Genomic DNA, 22,228 nt, shown 5'->3' on the forward strand with positions numbered 1-22,228 from the left:
ACACGCGGTGTCAAAAGTAATAACAAAGTTACTGGTATGTTACTGGATTTGCAAAATGGCTCCTTGTGTTGATTTGTTTTCAGATATTCTCAAAGTGTAAAAATGCCGTGGTCAGAGATGGGCATTAATCGAATAACTGTTTATTCGACTAATTAATGGAATAAAAAAAGTTAATTCTCAAATTTTGATCGCGATTAGTTTAGTCGACCTAACATAGATTGAAATTGAATTAATCTGAATATTAATCGAATAAATTATCGATTAAATCTCGATTGAAAGTTGACAGGGGGCCATTTTGGTACGTAAAAATAATAGAAATGTCTTGCATGCAGATGGTAGCAAAACACTTTGTCATAAAAGTCGAGATGGGTGTCGATATATAGGTTTTAGGGAGTGCCGATTTCGAAAATAATGACCATTTTGGAATCCGAAATGGCGGCCATGCACTGTGTCATAAAAGTCGTCATGGATGTCGTTTTATACGTTTTAGGGGGCCCCAATTTTGAAAATGATGACCATTTTGGAATCCAAAATGGCGGCAATGCACTATGCCATAAAAGTCGTCATGGGTGTCGTTTTATAGGTTTTAGGGGGCGCAGATTTCGAAAATGATAACCATTTTGGATTCCAAGATGGCGGCCATGCACTATGTCATAAAAGTCGTCATGGATGTCGTTTTATAGGTTTTAGGGGGCCCCGATTTAGAAAATGATGACCATTTTGAAATCCAAAATGGCGGCCATGCACTATGTCATAAAAGTCGTCATGGGTGTCGTTTTATAGGTTTTAGGGGGCGCAGATTTCGAAAATGATGACCATTTTGGATTCCAAGATGGCGGCCATGCACTATGTCATAAAAGTCGTCATGTATGTCGTTTTATAGGTTTTAGGGGGCCCCGCTTTCGAAAATGATGACCATTTTGGAATCCAAAATGGCGGCCATGCACTATGTCATAAAAGTCGTCATGGGTGTCGTTTTATAGGTTTTGGGGGGCGCAGATTTCGAAAATGATAACATTTTCAATTTAAAAATGGCGGCAATGCACTATGTCATAAAAGTCGTCATGGATATCGTTTTATAGGTTTTAGGGGGCGCAGATTTCGAAAATGATGACTATTTTGGATTCCAAGATGGCGGCCATGCACTATGTCATAAAAGTCGTCATGGATGTCATTTTATAGGTTTTAGGGGGCGCAGATTTCGAAAATGATGACTATTTTGGATTCCACTTTTATGACAAAATACGTAGCCGCCATCTTGGATTATAAAATGATCATCGTTTTCGAATTCTGCACTCCCTAAAACCTATAAATCGACATCCGTGACGACGCAAGTTATCTTTATTTTCAGATCTAACAAATTGCTACAGAATACAAAGGACAAAAAAGAAGCGAGGAGGTAATGAAACAAGCAAAAATACAGATGATTCCTCGACGCAATTGGGTGATTCTTAAATTGTGTCCAGATTTTTTTTGTCATAAAAGTTTATATTTTTCACATATTACTCTCACAAGTTCCGTGACATTTCGACCTTGTAATTTTTTAAGTAAATGTTTTTGTTTATCTATGAGGATCTCACTAGAATAGTATAATCAAGGTATGTTTATATTTGATGAATGAAATAGTAACGCAAAAAAAATAGTACATTGTGTATTAAGGGCGGGAAATAAGAAATTACGAACGAGTGTCAATTTTAAGCCCGACGCGAAGCGAGGGCTTAAAATGTTCACGAGTTCGGAATTTCTTTACCGCCCGTGGCACACACAATGTTTTTCATCACACTTGTAAGGAAAAAAAGGAGAATTAATAAAAACAAACTTCTGTATAAAACACTTTTCCGCCCTAGGGCGGAAAAAATCTTTTCCGCCCGCAAGCCCTACGTGTAAATAAGTGTTTTTCATCACACTTGCTCGGAAAAGATTTTTTCCGCCCTAGGGCGAAAAATTCAATTTCCCGCCCGCAAGCCCTACGTGTAAATACATCTTTTCCGAGCAAGTGTGATGAAAAATATATTTGTGTCTTATATTCCTGCCGAAGACTTTTATTTTACCTTTTCCTTCTACACAAGTTTGGCCAAGTAATAAGAATTTACGGCTCTCAATTTTATTTTGACTTCTACAACAGTAAAGCTACGAGGCCATGTTTGGTATCGTTTTCGTATAAATTCGCAGTACCAAATTTAGTTAAGGTATCACATTGACACCATTCCGAAGTAAAAACATATAAACTTATTAAAATACTTTCTTTTAAACTCCTCTTCACGCTTAAACTGCTGAACAGTTTTAATTTAAATTTGGTACACATATATTTTGAGTCCCGAGACAGGATATAATAAGTTATCTCAAAAATCATCCTTTAAAGGTGTGAAATGAGGTGTAGGGGGGAATTCAGAATTGACTTCTTGAAGTTAATACTGTTTAAGTTTAGGTTTGAAGTCATGTTTTTTCATCATTTTTAACTAAATCAAAGATGTAGACCATCCCAAATTTCATATAAATCGGTTCAGCGGTTATTGATTTCCCGTACAAATTTCCACGCCACTTTTCACACCTTCAAAAGATGATTTTGGTTATAAGATCTATCCTATGTCCTGTTCCGGGACGCAAACTATTTCTATACCAAATTTCAACGAAATCGGTTCAGCGGTTAAGCGTCAAGAAGAGTTTCAAAAAAACCGGCCAAGTGCGAGTCGGACTCGCGTATTAAGGGTTCCGTACATTAAGTCCGACTCGCGCTTGACTGCACATTTCTAATAGGTTTTCCTGTCATCTATAGGTAAAGAACTATTTTGTGTATTCAGACGGACATACATACAGACGCACGAGTGATCCTATAAGGGTTCTGTTTTTTCCTTTTGAGGTACGGAACCCTAAAAAGATTTATTTTTATTTTGTGGAATGGTGTCAATGTGATATCTTTAATGGATTCAGCACCCCAGATTTATACGAAAACGATACCAAACACGGCCTAGCACCTTCACTGATATAGATATATCAAGATAAAATTGAGAGCCCTAAATAAACTTTCAAGAGCGGATATCTCAAAAACTATTCAACATATCGAAAAACCGGCCAAGTGCGAGTCGGACTCGCGTATTAAGGGTTCCGTACATTAAGTCCGACTCGCGCTTGACTGCACATTTCTAATAGGTTTTCCTGTCATCTATAGGTAAAGAACTATTTTGTGTATTCAGACGGACATACATACAGACGCACGAGTGATCCTATAAGGGTTCTGTTTTTTCCTTTTGAGGTACGGAACCCTAAAAAGATTTATTTTTATTTTGTGGAATGGTGTCAATGTGATATCTTAAATGGATTCAGCACCCCAGATTTATACGAAAACGATACCAAACACGGCCTAGCACCTTCACTGATATAGATATATCAAGATAAAATTGAGAGCCCTAAATAAACTTTCAAGAGCGGATATCTCAAAAACTATTCAACATATCGAAAAACCGGACAAGTGCGAGTCGGACTCGCCCACCGAGGGTTCCGTAGTTTTTAGTATTTGTTGTTACAGCGGCAACAGAAATACATCATCTGTGAAAATTTCAACTGTCTAGCTATCCCGGTTCGTTAGATACAACCTGGTGACAGACGGACGGACGGACGGACAGCGGAGTCTTAGTAATAGGGTCCCGTTTTACCCTTTGGGTACGGAACCCTAAAAATTGACTGAATAAACTTGTAACAAATTAAATTAACTTTCATTTTGTATAAGTGGCCATGTCGCTGAGATGCATAGTTTCCGAGATATAATCGAAAAACGGGAAAATGGGACCTTCAAAGCCCCCTCTCTCCCCCCCGCTCAAGGGCTACGGCCGGGGACTTTTGATATGTTCACCTCCTAACTTGTCAAACCGAGTTACGGAGTCAAAAATTGTGTTCCGAGCATTTCCCTCTACAACTTTTGGAGCATTCGTTGCCTGACCTAAGTAGCTTATTGAATTTCTTTAAAAACTTTTCTGTAAAAGGTTGACGGGTGTTGGGTGTTTATATGGTTTCGGTCGATTATTATCATTTGCATTGCCCATGAATCCCATGATGACTTACTAGAATTACGAGCACACGAGACACTAATAGTAGTTTGACAAACCTTGGTTTTCAAGAGGTATTTTATATTGACATTTGCTGTCACAAATTTGCTGTCAGATTTAGTCGCAAACCGCACGCAAAGTGCACACAAATGTGTCGACACCTTGTTACGGAAAAGTGTAGACACGGCGACGACACTTTGTTTCGAAACAATTTTAGACACATTGTGTGGACTCTGTTACGACACATCTGACATTTAGTTACCACTTTGTGATTCTGCGACTGGAATGGTTATATGGGAAGTCTATCAGGTCAGGTGTAGTCTGATCTTAACAATATGTTATGTATTAGATCTGGATTAGATATGGATCTGAACTGACAGTGTCTTGTAAATCAGGGAAAAGAACCCATTCTACGATACATTTAAGTCAGCTTTCAATAAAAGAAGTGCAACGACTTCGCTGGACAAATAATAAGCTTTTATGAAACGTGCTTTCCGGCATTAGGTACCGACCAATAATTTCGTTCCATAACATGTTCATTGTTCGGGACAATAAATTATTAAGTAGGTACAAATCTTTGTGCCTATAACGTAATTTTGTTAACATTGCTGACCACTTAAAGTATTTAAGCGAAATTGGTTTGGTCTTGCAATTTGGTCTAATGCCAAATGACATGGCGCGATTGAAAACTATTTCCTCTTGGGTCCACAGAGACTTTCTTATTTACTCTAAAAAGCTTTGTGATAAAATTGTATTATTGGCACTCTACAATTTCTTGAAAATAGCAGAATGTTTGTTGCGGCGTTAAGAAAGCGAACAATTTAATTAAATAACCTTGGTGGTAAGACTTGAGGAACATAATTGATTTATCTAACAAATGGAAATTTAGTAATTTTGTCAAAGTAAAAGTAAGAAGGAGTTTTTTGAGTTGAGATTTTTTTTGTAAATTAAGTCAGCGCGAAACAAAACAGGAAAAGAGCAACGGCGAGAGGATTCCTAATATATTTAGTATCTTGTTTTCGTACTTTATTTATTAAATCCACAAGCATGCAATTGAAGAGGATAGGGGACGATCGTTCAATTGCGTAGATAATAATTATACAAGACGAATCAACCCTTCTTCGATATAATCAGTGCCTTTAAGTAGGCTACCTATCGTGGCTATGGTATTATTTAGACTGTCAGGTGCTTTATTCAAAGTGACCATTTGGATGGGATAAGGGGGCGCCTGGGGTCGACATAAATTCCGATGCTGGCATTATTGCGGTGTCCTCGGTTTGACGAAGGTTGGCTCGGAATTGTTGAGGATATCTCAAAGCAGATCGGGCTCCTAAAATTGTCCTAACGTCTATTGTTTCTCACAGATACGAACGTGGTGGCTTACTAAAAGGTAGCTAATGATATTTTAATTTTTAATATTTTACAACCCTTACTAAACCCATTTAGACAATTTTATCAATATGAGGTTGTTAGTGGCCACTGAATTTAATTAAGTAAATTATTAACTAGTAATTTCCTAATGGTGGTTTAGGCCTTAGGTTTTTATTGAAACGTGTCGGGTCTTGTGTTTTTGGCAAGCATTATTTATAGCACTAACGATATAAATTAATATAATAGAGTAAAACCTCGGACTGACAGACAGATAAACGGACATAGCGAAACTCAATGTGCATCCAATTTCAATGTTCTTGACTATTCTCTTAAGATAAAGGAGCCCAGTAGGTGTTTACATAAACAGTAAAATAACTGGGGATCATTAAACTTAATCTTGAAACTATACTACTTTTAATGTCTGAAGTTTTTATTTTATCATGTTCTATGCGTGCAAAGTTTTTATGACTTAATATGCACATAAAAGCGTATTTCCTCAAAGGGGCTGTTTAGTGCCAAGCGAAAATTTAATCTTCGTAATGGATATGTAGCTAATTAGTTCCACATCAGAGGATACCCAAGGCTTGACCATGAATAAACGTTTTATTAGTGCTAGACTTCAGCAGGTATTTCATACTAATCGAGCCAGCCTTATAAGGTTTTGTTTAGAGGACTGTCCTTGCAAATATAGACTATATTTGCAAATAAGTACATATAGTTTATTATAATTTTCGTATGAATTTTTCAAGGCATTATAAATGCGTAAAAAGCCAATATAGTATAAACTACAATTTTGCGTTAACCCCCTCTTAACTCCTGAAAAAGTGGAATCACCACATTTGTTAGACTACCTTCTTATTTACTGAATTATTTACCGAAGGTTAATTTAATCAAGGTTTCAGTTAACTGCTGTGTCAATAGCTAAATAGGCAAAACAAATAGGTAGAATGTTAGCAAATACTCCCTTTCCTTCAGAGCCTATTAACATTTACTAGGTCGACATTTCTAAAGAATAAAAAATGTTTATTAGCACAAAAATAACATAAAACATAATTTCATTTAGACTAACAGAACATAAATAATTGTTTTAAAATATCCTGATGGCCCGAAGTGAATCCTAGGACACACAACGTGACGCTGATTTTCAGTGAAGCCTGATAAAAATTGCTATTAATAAAAAATATGACGAGTTATATTAGTAAATAATTATTAGGTATCGGTCCAGTTACTACAAGTCCAGTTATTATCTAAGATACATATAACTTATTATAGACAGCGACTAAATGCCAAAGATATCATAATATAAAGTCGTATTTTGCCTAGAATAATTTATATTGTAATTTAATACACATTATGAAATAAATTAATCAAAATCAAAAGTCAGTGCATAGACTGTGTACATTCAGCAGCAAAAGTGGCTAAGCGGGCCAGGTGTTCAAAATGATCTTGACGCGACTTTATTGTAAAGAGAATAAGAGCGTGTCAAGGTAATTTTGAACACCTCGCCCGCTTAGCAACTTCTGCTGCTGACTGTACATATTTTGCTGGTGACTGTATATTTTTCTTACATAGGGGTAATAAATGAATGGCGCCCAGAGGCGTCAAGGTTGTTACAGATACATATATATACAAGATAGGCCTTAAAATGAAAATTGAACGGTTCGCCAAACATGTTTTGAAGGTTAGGTACCTAATTATAATACATTTTAATTCTAACGTAAGTACTGGAAGAATAGTACATTGTAGGAGAGGATGGAAAACCGCTAAAAGATGGACGAGTCGTTTGAGGGCCGACACGTTAGTGGAGGCCCTCAAATAATACGAGTCCATCTTTAGCGTTTCCGGCCGAGGCATTACATAGTGCTTTTCACGACTACTGCGAGGAAATAAGAAAACATTTGCATAACTATAAGTACTTGCCCGCGATTTCTCAGGTAGCAAATTACTAGCCACTGCCTGTGCTGTCTCTTGAATTTCGGTAGGCGTCAGTGTAAGAATATCATTTTCTTCACTAGAAGAACTCATTTTTATAGCGAGCGTAGATATACGCGTTTCTTGTATTTTTTAGTCAAACACAATTTACACTATCCAATTCAGTAAGTATTTTCAAATCCCGCCTTTTTTACTTTTTTTATCACTTTTAAGAGGCGTTTTTCTGTTATTTGCTTCAAACCGACTCTAAACTTACAAGCGTTTTTGCTAAAAAAACCACAAACAGCTACAAAAGTAAAAAACGCCTTAAGCATGAACTGAATGGATAATTGTTAAAACAAATGAACTGAATGGTTTTGACATTCCTTTTTTTTTTTCAAACAAGAAATTGGTCCTATAAATAACCGTATTTTATTTTTGAAGGAAAAAGTTGCGCCAAAAAAGACCTTTTATTGATTTTTATGTTTTAAATGATACTCATTGCTGTAGCGAACCGTCACCAATGACAGATGATGATAACAATGAAACATTGTAGTAGTGGTGGTTCAGGTGCTACAGCTATTGCCTACTTTTCAGCTTGGTTTTAGACCATCTATTGCCACATTTCCGAACAGTGGCGTGAAAAATTATATCTTAACAAAATTGTAGGTAAATAATTTCTCGAGGTTTGTTGTGTTTGTACTTGATTGTTAAGTTGTTGAGCTAAGTATTTGCGTAGATGCTTGTCTTATATTGCGAAACATGGTACATTATTTATAACGAAGTCATTCATCTTGTCAAAAGAATGCGAATAAAATGAACGTTTTTCTTATAACTTCGGTAATTAGTGGAAGTTTCTGAACTTGATTAATTGAGTCATATTTTGTAATGTCTGAAGTCACCTGTAGGTACTCGAAATAAAAGCGAACTTTTAAATAATCATGGTACGTTAATAATCTTATCTAATTCGATGAAACCTTTTGCACAAAGTGATCATGCTCAATTGCTCAGCCTAACAATCTGCGAATAGTACATTGTAGGAGAGGACGGAAAACCGCTGTTAAGGGTGTATATGTAAATAGTTTTTGATACTTTTACACTATTATCTATGTTTAGTCTCAAGTTCTTTTTTAATTCCATATTTAAATTCTGATGTATGTTTGACTGTTTATATTTTTGTATGTCAGTTCGCAAAATAAATCCATAGCATCAAGTCGACTGCTTTGTTAATTTTCCTCTAGCTATCCAATTCCCTCCTTTTCATCTGGTCCTTCGAGCATACTCATGATCTTGCGATCTACTAAAACCAAGCAGTCGGCTAAAAGCGCTAAAATGACGCGCTCGGAAACGAGTGCCCCTGCCACGGGTAGGCTCGGCCAGTCCAAAAAGTTGAACCACGGTGCGGCCGACGCCACCGTACCATCCGCGGCTTCCGACCCGCAAATCCCCGGGACGTCTCGCGAGTGCTTCACAACCGGCACCAGCGCCGAACAAGTTAATGTTCCCCTCAGTTGCAGGTCTCGCGCTTCGGGCTCTACGCGATCATCGGCCACGATTAGGGCACGACGATTGACCGCGGAGGCCCACTTGGCCCGCAAAAGCATAGAAAGGGAACAGGAGCTCTTTCAACGCGAGCTCGACAACCAACGGAAACTCCTTGAGCAGGTTAAACAGGTAGAACAGCTTGAACTTCAAGCGAAAATAGCCGCCTTAGAAGCCGAGGAGCGATCCAATCACACGGTTAGTAATGCATATTCTCGTACAGCATCTTGGGTTAGTGACGTAAATCAGGAAAGGCAACCCGTAGACACACGGGCCGAAGTGGGTGTAACTATTCCGCCCCATATAGCGGTAGTTACCACCATGACTGCCGATCCCTCTATAAATTTACGGCCAGAACCTACTGTTGAGTGTAATGTAGTAAATAACCGTATTAATTCACCTTTATTTCGTGAAAACGTCAAACGTCAAAACGGCCACGATAATGCAGTGATTGATTTTAATAATGATTATGTAAACCAAGAGTGCCGCCGTCAAGATCAAACCGAGCCAATAACCGGCTCTGCCACGCTTTTACAAGCTATTGCCGATACGGCTGCCGCAGCTAAAGCGCTCGCCGCACGAGACGTGCCAAGAAAAGCTAAAATTGAGCTTCCAACTTTCTATGGCAACTCGTCACAATGGCTTCAATTTAAATACTTATTTGATAGTACTAAAACTTCTTATTCCCCCGCAGAAAATACGGCGCGTCTACATAACGGACTCCGCGGGCCCGCCCGGGAGGCCGTCGCCTCTTTACTCAATACCGCGGCAGCTTCCGAAGATATAATGGCAGCACTCGAACGTACATTTGCTTGTCCCGAAATGATTGTCTTCGGCGAAGTTCAGATTTTGAAAACGCTGCCTCGGCTCGGGCCTGACCTAAAGGAGATAGGTATTTTCGCTAATAAGGTACGCAATTCTTTGTCTACTATGAAATTACTCGGCCTACGAGAATATTTACAATCGCCGGAGCTGTTTCATAATATTCTAGGAAAATTTAACCCTTTAATGAAAATGAGATGGTCTGATTATGCGTCAGATTTGTCAGAAACGTCAAACCATCTCAAGTCAAAGTTAGAACTTTTATCTGATTTTCTAACACGTGAACACGAACGCTATATTAAATTCGCTTTATCACCAGAAGTAGGGCTTTCTACGTCTATACCGCAACAATCACGAGTACATTTTCCAATGAATAAACCATTTAAACGTGAAAATATACATGCCGTCACTCATGACAAAAATAAAACAACTGGTAAGATAGAGTGTGTTTATTGTAATAAATCCCACAATATTAAAAACTGTACTGAATTTACGTCGTTATCTGTTGACGATAGGTGGCGTTGGTTGCGTGAACACAAAGTTTGTTATAGATGTCTAAAAGACAACTCACACCTATGGAAATTATGCAAAAGCAACCCTTGCGGGGTCGATGGTTGTACTTTTCGACACAACCCTCTTTTGCACGGCAGGCAGGATACGTTTACATCACCGCCTACACCCGATACACGGATTAATAACGTCATTTGCGTTCCTGCGGCTGAAAGTGGTACCCAGCACACGTCGAGTTCCTCGCCAGTCGATAATAAGGTGTCAGACAACAATGTGACTGTGTCTAATATAGGTATATCGTGTAACCAACATAAAACGTCTAATGAAATATGTTCAAATATTACAATGTTGAAGGTTTTACCAGTGACACTGTCAGGGCCAAATGGCAGCTATGAAACCTTCGCGTTTCTCGATGATGGCAGTACTGCGACTATGATCGATTGTAAAGTGGCTGCTCGCATAGGTTTAATAGGGCCTGAAGAGTTCATAACTGTCAATGGTATCATGGGCTTACAAAAAACTACAAAGGTAAGATACGTTGACTTTTACATAAGAGGTAAATATGAATCTGATATCCATTTGGTAAATCGTGCTAAGGCTGTACAATCATTAGGCTTGAACGAACAAACTCTATCTAGAGAGACTATTGAATCTTATGATCACCTAAAAGACCTAGCCGAATACTTGACATATGCTGACGCTACACCAACCGTACTTATTGGTGCTGAGCATTGGCATCTGTCAATATGTCGCGAGGTTCGTGAAGGCAGACGTAACGAGCCCGCCGCTTGTCGCACTTTGCTTGGGTGGACTTTGTATGGACCAACGAGTAGCAAAACCAAGCCAGTTGAGTTCGTCAACCATTGTCAGTTAGACCGCACTGAACCTTCTGAGAATGAACGCCTGGAGTCACTGATAAAGGAGCAATACAAACTCGACTCGCTTGGTATCTGTAAGCGCGAGACTCTATTTAGCAAGCTAGACTCCCGTGCCGTCGAGATTCTTGATGCTACCACTACACGCTTACCGACTGGTAGTGATATTGTATATGAAGTAGGTCTTCCATGGCGTGACAACATACAGTGTGTTCCCGATAGCTACCCACAAGCTTTATCAAGATTTTTGAGCCTCGAAAAGCGAATGATTCGTGAGCCCGCCTTTGCTGACGCGTATAAAAAGTTTATTGATTAACATGATTGCTAAAAATTATGCTGAGGAGTGCAATCCCGGCACTTATTATAATCATCTTATCACTAAAAGCGTCAACACCAGCATTGATCTCAAACGCGATACCAATTTAGGCGATTATCCAAATAAAATTCACACCTTACCTGATAACATACAACCTAGTACAGTCAGTCCGAATAAAGCAGAAACAAATTTTGACATTAAGCTGTCAAGTGTGAACAACAATAAAAATAAATTAAAAACCGATTCTGAACCTAACCAAAGTGACATTAACGCAAGAATAAAGTGGTATTTGCCTCATTTTGGCGTGTACCATCCACAAAAACGTAAACTTCGTGTTGTCCACGACGCAGCCGCGACTAATCAGGGTGTTTCATTAAATTCGTTGCTGCTTCAAGGACCTGATCTTTTAGAAAATTTATTAGGTATTTTATTTCGGTTCAGAGAGGGCGCTGTTGCCATAACAGCTGATATTAAGGAAATGTTTCCTCAAATAAAAATCCGTGAACAAGATCGTGACGCACTACGTTTCTTATGGCGCGACGTTCAGTCAAGGAAAACAACGCCTCTAAAAGAATATCGGATGACAGCTGTCATTTTTGGAGCATCGTCCAGTCCTTTTACTGCGTTGTACATTAAACATAAAAACGCTATGTCACACCAAGATTCGTATCCAGCGGCAGCCAACGCAAGTATCCATAGTTCCTACATGGACGATTTCCTGGATAGCCTGGACGATGTTGCCGAGGCTGCACAGATGGCATCCGATGTTGTGACTATTCATCGTAACGCATGTTTCGAAATGTGTGGCTGGATTTCTAACGATCAAGGAGCATTGCGTCTTGTACCGACTGAACTGCGCGCCGCCCAGCCTAGTGAGATGTCACTTGGTAGTGAATCAAGTAGCGTCAGAGCCTTAGGTGTTTCATGGGATCCTATTTCGGACACTATCGGATTTAGGACTGGATTAGAAGGTCTCATACTACAGGGCAGTTTTAATAAACGCTAAGTGTTGTCCCACCTCATGAAAGTATACGACCCACTAGGTTTGTTGGGCCCAATAGTGGTCAAAGGGCGTATACTACTTCAGGAGGCGTGGAGATCCAATATTGACTGGGACACACCCTTTCCACCATCACAGATTTTAAAGTGGAACGAGTGGTTTAAGGAACTGTCTGACGTATCTACAATTAGGATTCCACGATGGTACGCCAAGCTCAATGGAGAACCTCTACACAGGGAGTTACACATTTTCGCGGACGCAAGCGAGCTTGCCTTTGCCACCGTCGCTTATTGGCGCTTATTGTATGCAGATGGTACAGTCAAGCTCGCACTCATCACCAGTAAGACGAGAGTCTCACCTTTGAAGCCCACTTCAATTCCTCGTCTAGAATTGCAGGGCGCTTTGATAGCTTCTGGCCTTGCTGTCACTATTAAAGAGTTTCATAAGAAAAAACCTTTACGAACCAGCCTTCCTGTGGACAGATTCAAGAACTGTCCTCGGTTGGCTTAGAAGTGACGCACGAACGTTTAAACCCTTTGTGGCCCATCGCGGAGGAGAAATTACAGAAAATACGTGCGTGCAAGATTGGAAATGGGTCCCAACTGATTTGAACGTTGCGGACGATGCCACTAGGATTAAGCCGCTTTATCTTAATCCTAACCACCGATGGTTTACAGGTCCCTCGTTCCTCCTCGATCCACCGGAGAATTGGCCTGTTGAACCAGCTGGTCAGCCTATAGTCCAGGAAGAGCGGAAGCAGACTTCTGGACTTGTGGTTGGTCATCTGGCAATTACCGCGGATTTCAGTCGTTTTAGTGACTGGTTACGATTACTTCGTGCTACTGCTCGCGTTTTGCAAGCTGCGTCTAAATTTCGCTCGGCTTTAGATCGCGTAGGTCGCGTTGCTCCTAGCACCGATGTTAGGCTTCGTCAACGTACGAATACACCTACGTCCACCACTCTAATCCCCCTGACAGCGGAACTTATGGAAGCCGCAGAAAGGCACGTACTGAAGAAAGTACAGTCTGAATCATTTAGTGACGAAATCCCAATAATAGAACGTGGAGAATTGATACCAAAGAGTAGTCGCCTGGCGAAGCTTTCTCCCAGAATGGGGCCAGACAATTTGTTGCACCTAGCTGGCAGAATCGTTGCTGTAGAAGACGTCGATTCCGAGATCAAGTTTCCAATCATTCTAGATGGACGACACCCAGTAGTGCGCTTATTGGTCAATTTCTACAATCGCAAGGCTGGACACGCAATCAATGAAATGGTGGTCAATGAGGTTCGACAAAAATATTGGCTTCTTCATCTGCGCAGTACTGTTCGAAGCGTCACCAGCAAATGTTTGTTCTGTCGCATCAAAAGAGCAAAACCGATGAATCCGATGACCGGAAACCTTCCTCCTCAGCGGCTTGCTCATCACCGTCGCCCATTCACATACACAGGGTTAGATTATTTCGGCCCGATAAACACCAAGATCGGTCGAAGACAAGAGAAACGTTATGTGGCACTGTACACCTGCATGACATCCAGAGCCGTTCACCTGGAGCTTGTACATTCCCTTTCTGCTGACTCCGCAATAATGAGCCTGCGTCGGTTTATTGCTAGGAGAGGCGCTCCCAATACTGTATATTCTGACAACGGTACATGTTTTGTTGGTGCAGACCGAATTTTACGAGAATTTTATCAGCACGAGGTCTATGATTTTGCTGCCAATAGAGGAATAAAATGGAGCTTTATTCCTGCCGCTGCTCCTTTTTTCGGCGGATGCTGGGAGAGATTGATTCGCACCGTCAAAGTCGCGCTGAATGCCACATTACGTGAAAGTGAGCCTAATCCCGAAGTCCTAGTAACTCTCCTTCTAGAAGCGGAGGCAATTGTAAACTCTCGACCTCTGACTCATGTCCCTGTTGGCCCTGAAGACCAGGAAACCCTAACACCCTTTCATTTTCTGATTGGCTCATCCTCTAACCAGGTTCTGCCCGCAACCCTTGACGACCGAGACCTCTTAAGACGTGCTGACTGGAGGAAGGCGTTAAGATTGGCCGACCACTTTTGGAACCGATGGGTAAAATAAATTCTGCCAACCATGCAACCTCGCCAGATAGCGGAGAACAGAGAGCACGACTTGACTGTTGGCGACTTAGTCATCGTTGTCGACCTTCTAAAAAATTGGTCAGATTAGAGGCATAAAGTCCCACTTTGTATCTAGTCTGCCTAGTTTTGTGTGCTTTCGCATATTTAAATTCTGATGTATGTATGACTGTTTATATTTTTGTATGTCAGTTCGCAAAATAAATCCATAGCATCAAGTCGACTGCTTTGTTAATTTTCCTCTAGCTATCCAAATTCCCTCCTCTTCAACCGCTAAAAGATGGACGAGTCGTTTGAGGGCCGACACGTTAGTGGAGGCCCTCAAATAATACGAGTCCATCTTTAGCGTTTACGGCCGAGGCATTACATAGTGCTTTTCACGACTACTGCGAGGAAATAAGAAAACATTTGCATAACTATAAGTACTAGCCCGCGATTTCTCTGGTAGCAAATTACTAGCCACTGCCTGTGCTGTCTCTTGAATTTCGGTAGGCGTCAGCGTAAGAATATAATTTTCTTCACTAGAAGAACTCATTTTTATAGCGAGCGTAGATACGTGTTTCTTGTATTTTTTAGTCAAACACAATTTACACTATCCAATTCAGTAAGTATTTTCAGATCCCGCCTTTTTTACTTTTTTTATCACTTTTAAGAGGCGTTTTTCTGTTACTTGCTTCAAACCGACTCTAAACTTAGAAGCGTTTTTGCTAAAAAAAAAACACACAAACAGCTACAAAAGTAAAAAACGCCTTAAGCGTGAACTGAATGGATAATTGTAAAAAAAAAGAACTGTATGGTTTGGATATTTCTTTTTTTTTTTAAACAAGAAATTGGTCCTATAAATAACCTAATTTTATTTTTGAAGGAAAAAGTTGCGCCATAAAAGACCTTTTATTGATTTTTATGTTTTAAATTATACTCATTGCTGTAGCGAACCGTCACCAATGACAGATGATAATAACAATGAAACATTGTAGTAGTGGTGGTTCAGGTGCTATAGCTATTGCCTACTTTCCAGCTTGGTTTTTGACCATCTATTGCCACATTTCCGAACAGTGGCGTGAAAATTCTTTTAATTACATTCATGTAATGCTCATACCTACCTATTTCATTTGTAGAAAGTTAAAACTATAGAAGTATACATATTTCATTAAGCAATATTTAAGCATACTCTAGACAAATAGAAAGTTTAAGGTCAAACAGGGACTCCAATCATTAATTAAAAAATCGGGCAAGTGCGAGTCGGACTCGCGCACGAAGGGTTCCGTACCATATAAAAAAAAAACAAAAAAAAAAAGCAAAAAAAAAAACGGTCACCCATCCAAGTACTGACCACTCCCGACGTAACCGACGTTGCTTAACTTTGGTCAAAAATCACGTTTGTTGTATGGGAGCCCCATTTAAATCTTTATTTTATTCTGTTTTTAGTATTTGTTGTTATAGCGGCAACAGAAATACATCATCTGTGAAAATTTCAACTGTCTAGCTATCACGGTTCGTGAGATACAGCCTGGTGACAGACGGACGGACGGACGGACGGACGGACGGACGGACGGACAGCGAAGTCTTAGTAATAGGGTCCCGTTTTACCCTTTGGGTACGGAACCCTAAAAACGTGAAACTCGCATTTCATTTCAATAAGTACATACAGGATGGTCCAAACCTTGACGTCCAAAAATTTTTTTTAGATTCCTCTCGTCGTGGGCTATCAGAATGTACCCCATGTATGTTAGCCGATTTTTCGTAGTTTTCGAGTTATGTATTTAAACTTTTAACTTTTGTTGTTCAGTTGTTGTTGCTCAGTATAATCCCAAAACCTCCCTGGCAATGGGAATGCAGTTATTTTTTAGCCACCCTGTATGGGAACCCCGGAATTTTATAACAAAAGTTAAAAGTTTAAAAAATCATAACTCGAAAACTACGAAAAATCGGCTAACATTTTAACATAAAAAAAAAATTTGTACGTCAAGGTTTGGACCATCCTGTATATATTTAGAAAAACGTTAGGTTATAGGTGTGTGTTGGTTGTAATAAGGTTCACTTTAACTATTTTGGATTTTTGTATTTAAATAAATGAGAAAGACGTGTGATCTTGTACAGGTTTATTAAGCGACTAAAGGACAGATATAAATAGAAAGAGAAGGCGGGAATATACTTAAACAGGCATGCATAAGGTTCAAATTTAACACAACATACCGCCCACCAAAAGGACACTTACGTCCTTTTCATAACTTCACAATAGTACAATTTAACTTCAATCAAATTGACATTACAAAGTTTCAGTATCAACGGGCAACGCACATAATTTTGATATAGATCGTTTCACTACAGCACTACCAGATTTAACACTGTACACTCTAGTAAAACCGTCTTCAGCAGGATGTTTGTCCATGATGCGGCCCAGTGACCATTTGCCTGGAGGTAAGTTATCAGTTTTGATAAGTACTATGTCCCCTATTTTAAACTCTTTTTCTTTTTTCAGCCATTTAGGTCTTTGTTGCAGTCTGGATAGGTACTCATCTTGCCATCGACGCCAAAAATCTGCCAACAGTTTCTGCGTGAGTTGCCAGCGTGACAAGGTATGTATTTTACATTCTTTATAATCTGCTGCTGGAACAACGATAGGGGCTTCACCTATTAAGAAATGTCCTGGGGTGAGTATTTCAGCGTTTTCAGGGTCTGAGTTATCGATAGGACATAGGGGCCGGGAATTCAGGCAAGCCTCGGTCTCGGAAAGTACGGTCGTCATCTCTTCGAACGTCAAATTTGTTGTCAGAACTCTCTTTAGATGGTATTTTATGGATTTGACGCCGGCTTCCCAAAGGCCACCAAAGTTAGGGCTGTAAGCTGGAATGAAGTGCCACTGTGTGCCTTCGATAGCAAGTGTCTCTACTATTGGTCCGGTAAATTTCAATTTAGCTTCATTCCAGGCTTCTACAAGTTCTTTGTTAGCGCCTACGAAGTTTCTACCCTGGTCGCTCCACAGGTGAGTACATTTTCCTCTTCTAGCGACAAAGCGTTTGAATGCTGCTATGAAAGCTTCTGAGGTAAGGTCTCCAACCAGTTCAATATGAATTGCCTTGACGGCCATGCAGATGAAAATAGCTATGTACGCCTTCACAGTTTTTCCTCCTCGGCCTTTGGATGTCAATATCTGGTATGGCCCTGCAAAGTCTACTCCACTGTGTAGGAATGGTCTCGAAGGAGTGACTCTCGTCTCCGGTAAATCTCCCATGAATTGCGGTTTCGACGTAGCATTTTGTTTTGCACAAGTAAGGCATTTCTGTATGTGTCTTTTGACTAAGGACTTTGCTCGTAATATCCAGTACTTAGAACGTAAGTAGCATAGCATTTCAGCCAAAGTGCCATGAAGCGTTCTTGTATGTGCATCAGCAATTATAAGTGGCACTAAAGAGTTCTTGTTTCCCAGAATGATTGGATGCTTTCTGTCTTCATCTATATTTGCATATCTGAGGCGACCGCCCACCCTGAGGAATTTGTTTTCATCTACGTATGGGGCTAGGGATCTTAGGGAGCTCTTTCTTTTTACTCGTTTATTTGATGTCAAGCGTTCTATTTCTTCTTGATACTCTTCTTGCTGTACCTTTTTTATGCAAATATTCATGGCGTTTTGTAATTCCATTGTAGTAATATCCTTATCAGTATCATCTGGATATGTCTTGTACTTTATGAATCTGAGGCAATAGACAATACTTTTAAGTAGTTCAGTTAGGTTATCAAAATCTCCAAATTGTGTAGTCAATGCCTTTTCTTGTTTTTCCAGGTCTTCAATATTCAGGTAAGTTTGAATTTTCTGTACTTTTATTTCTTCATCTGTTGTGAAATCTTCTTGTGTACTAATATTTATTTCTTTTTCAGATAACCAGCTCGGGCCGTTCCACCACAGATTGCAGTTCTTAAGTGTGGTCAGCTTCATCCCTCTTGAAGCGATATCTGCAGGATTATCTTTAGATTGCACATGGTACCAGTGTTTGTTGTTCAGGTTCTCGACGATTTCTACGACGCGGTTGGCTACAAACGGTTTCCATCTATTAGGTTCTCCACAAAGCCAAGCGATTACTATCGAAGAGTCGGTCCATGCGAACATGTTTGTTGTTGGTATTCTCATCGCTTGTCCAATCTGTTTCATTAGCTTAGACAGGAGTAAAGCGCCACATAATTCTAAGCGTGGGAGGGAGATAGTTTTCAAAGGCGCTATTCTCGTTCGTGCAGCGATGATTTTGGTTGTTATTTTGTTCGTGCTTTCAACTCTTATATATACGACGGCAGCGTATGCGCGCATAGATGCGTCGCTAAATCCGTGTATCTGTATCTTTTCTTCTTCCGAGTCTGTTGTGCCAATCCATCTATCCATCTTTATATCTTTGACATTTTCAAAATCATCTCTTATCTGTTTCCATTCTTCTTCGAGCTCAGGGCTGACGCATTCGTCCCACGACACCTTTTCAAGCCATAACCTTTGCATTAGCATCTTCGCCATGACAGTACTCGGTGCGATCCAGCCTAGTGGATCGAATAGCTTTTGTACATCTGATAATATCCCACGTTTAGTTGTAGTCTTTGGCATTGGTGATAGTGACAAGTTGTATTGAAATTGATCTGCACCAAGGTTCCATACAATTCCAAGCGCCTTTATAGTTCCATCAAGGTTTAGTTCCATCTGTGCATTCGCTGATCTTTTATCTTCATCAATAGATTTCATAAATTTCATGTTATTAGAGGACCATTTCATGAGTTGAAATCCGCCTTGTTTCAGAATGCGTGTTACTTCTTTAGCTATTGCAATAGCTTCCTCAGCGGTTGCTGCCCCTGACAGCATATCGTCCATATAAAAGTCTTCTTTTATTGTTTTGATTGCCACTTCGTTGTGGTTGTTTGTTTGTTTATCGAGTTGTTTCTCTTCTTCATCGATAGCAATCTTCTGAAGTGTCTTGACCGCTAAGTATGGAGCTGGAGCGGTACCGGAAGTGACTCGAAGCATACGGTATTCTTTTAACTCTTCAGACTCGTCTTGTCGCCAAAGAATGCGTTGGTAATTTGCGTCCTCTTTTGTTACCAATATTTGGCGGTACATCTTCTGGACATCTGCCACGAAGCAAACTCGTTTCAGTCTCCATCTCATTAAAAGATTTCTTAAGTCATCTTGTAGTTGTGGGCCTATCATCAGTTCATCATTTAATGAGACGTTGTTTGATCCTTTGCAGGAAGCGTCAAATACGATCCGCGTGCGCGTGGTTTCTTTGTCTTCGCGAATTACAGCGTGGTGTGGTAGGTATACTGATTTATCTTCTTTTTCCCTTTCAGGTACTTCTTCTAGATGTCCTTCTTCAAGGTAATCATTAATACCTTTTATGTATTCTGTTTTCAGGTTCGGCGAACGCTTAAACCTTCTTTCTAGTTGCATGAATCTCTTTGTAGCTATTTCTTTTGTATTGCCATCAAGTACTTTAGGATTCTCAGTCTTAAATGGCAGCTTCACAATGTATCTTCCTTCTTGGTTTCGAGTGACTGTTTTTTCATATATTTCTTCACATAGCTGTTCTTCCTTGGTGTATTTTCTTTTAGTGTCTGGATCTATTTCCCATAGAGACTTCAGTGTATCTTCTATATCGACTTGATGGTGCATGACGAGGTAAGAATCTTCTTGTGGTGTGCTATCACTCTCTCCAAAAAGAATCCAGCCCAGGTCAGTTCTTTGTGCGCACGGTGTACCTGGTGGACCTTTGACTAGGTCTGCTTGCAGAATTCTAGCGTATACTCGGACCCCTAGCAAGAGATCTATGGGTCCCGAGTTGTTGTAGTTAGGATCCGCTAGCTGTAATCCTTGTAGATGAGGCCATGGTTGTTGAACAATATGCTTTTTGGGTAACTTCTTGGTCAGCTGTTTCGACATTACATAAGCTTTAACCGGTAGGATAAATGTTTTATCCCACTGTGATTTTATTTGTAGCTCACAGACGTGGTTGATTTCTGTTTTCATGGGACCCAAGCCCGTGATGCTTCCTCTTACATGTCGTCGGTCAAGCTTTAGTAGTTGAGCTGCTTTCTCGCTTATAAATGATTCTTCGGAACCCTGGTCTATTAGCGCGCGCAGTGGAATGATGTGACCTTGATTGCTTCTTGCTTCCACCACAGCAGTCGCTAGTAGTGCTGATTTCTGTCTAGTATTGAGATGTAACGCGATCACTGTGTTTGCTTGCACTTCTTCTATGTCTTCTACAACATGTAATGATGAAGCCAGTGGTTGTGAGGGACTCGTAGGGGCCACAGGCTCAGTCTGCTTTAGTTGATGTAGAAGGGAGTGATGACGTCGGTGACATATTCTACAGGACACAGGTACTCGACATTTTGATGCTGAATGCCCTGGTACTAGACAGTTGTAACATAAGTTGTTATTCTTGACATATTCGCTTCTCTCCGTAGGTTCCATCTTGATAAACTCCTTGCAGTGACATAATGTATGACTTTCTTTACACATAACACAATTCCTGTTCTCAAAGGTAGGTGTGGCAACATGGCATGTACTTCGCTCCTTGTTTGACTTCACTTCCTTTGTATTATTCGTCAGTAGTTCCAGCGTACGAAACTTGGCCTCTAAAAACTCCTTAAAATCGTTCCACTTCGGTAAGGGTTCAGAGTCACTCTTATACGCATGCTCTTCCCAGTCTTTATGCGTCTCTGGGTCCAATTTCTGAACAAGCAAAAATATCACAAGTGGATCCCAAGAGTCAACAGAAACATTCAGGTTTTGAATGTTATGTAGACACTCTGACGTTGTATCTAAGAGTACTTTCAGTTGAGCAGCTGATTGTGTGGTCATTTTACGCTGGTTAACCAGTTTCTTTAAATTATTGTTCAAAATTAATCGTTTGTTGCCATACCTTGTATTCAGGATCAGCCATGCTTGTGAATAATTATCAGACGTAATTTGAATGTGCCTCAGTAACGACGACGCTTCGGCAGTAACACTTGTCTTCAAATAATGTAGCCTTTGTACGTCACTTAACATCTTGTTGTTATGCACGAGTGAAATGAATAAATCCTTGAACGCGGGCCACTCTTCATAACTTCCACTAAAAGTAGGTAACTCGATCCGCGGTAAACGTACAAAGTTGTTTTGTGTTCCCGCCATAGCATAGCTTGAGTTAGCAACAGAAGTTTCCATCAAAGTCTCTTGCACTAAACTTGAAAGTTTATCCGACAAATCTCCTCTGAGTACGTTGTACAAATCTTCGTAAATAAAAAACTCTTCGTTCAAAAAATACGGCAAAACACCCCTTTGCTCCGTAGGTGTAGCCTTGACTAACTCTTGGTGGCTGTTGTTAAACGTAGCCCAGTATTCGTCAATCATTTTAATCCGAGACTCGATGTAACCCTTGGTTAATCTCTCTTTAGGGCATTTCTTTAGGTTAACTTGTGTTTTCCGAAGCACTGTAGCACTATCTTCAAGCAGGGCGAGTAATTGTTTTTGTTTTTCAGCCATTGTTAACGATAAAACACTGCAATTTCACGTACAAGTCTATAAAACGTCGTTATAACTTTTTGCAATAAAACTTGTTAATAATCAAATAAACTCATTAGGTTTGAGGTGCAATTCGTTAGCATCTGGCGGCTCCTTATCTCTGGAATGCGGCTCGCTATTGTTCTCGTTGCCGGGCGGCCGGTGTCCGATGCATTTATTGATCCGGTTCGATTGCGACCATATGTTGGTTGTAATAAG

The 22,228-nt window shown here is 40.0% G+C and overlaps 2 protein-coding genes across 2 annotated transcripts in view; both read right to left on the bottom strand.

The window, feature by feature from the left end:
* The window catches only part of LOC134792172 (cytochrome b5-related protein-like), a 526,347-nt gene that overhangs the window by 421,283 nt on the left and 82,836 nt on the right, over positions 1–22,228 (bottom strand). The window lies entirely within an intron of this gene.
* LOC134792339 (uncharacterized) lies at positions 16,757–21,328 on the bottom strand. The gene has a single exon (XM_063763608.1). It carries the CDS (start codon positions 21,326–21,328, stop codon positions 16,757–16,759), a length of 4,572 nt encoding a protein of 1,523 aa, XP_063619678.1.

Source organism: Cydia splendana, chromosome 7, assembly GCF_910591565.1.
Source record: "Cydia splendana chromosome 7, ilCydSple1.2, whole genome shotgun sequence".
NCBI classification, from domain to species: Eukaryota; Metazoa; Arthropoda; class Insecta; order Lepidoptera; family Tortricidae; genus Cydia; species Cydia splendana.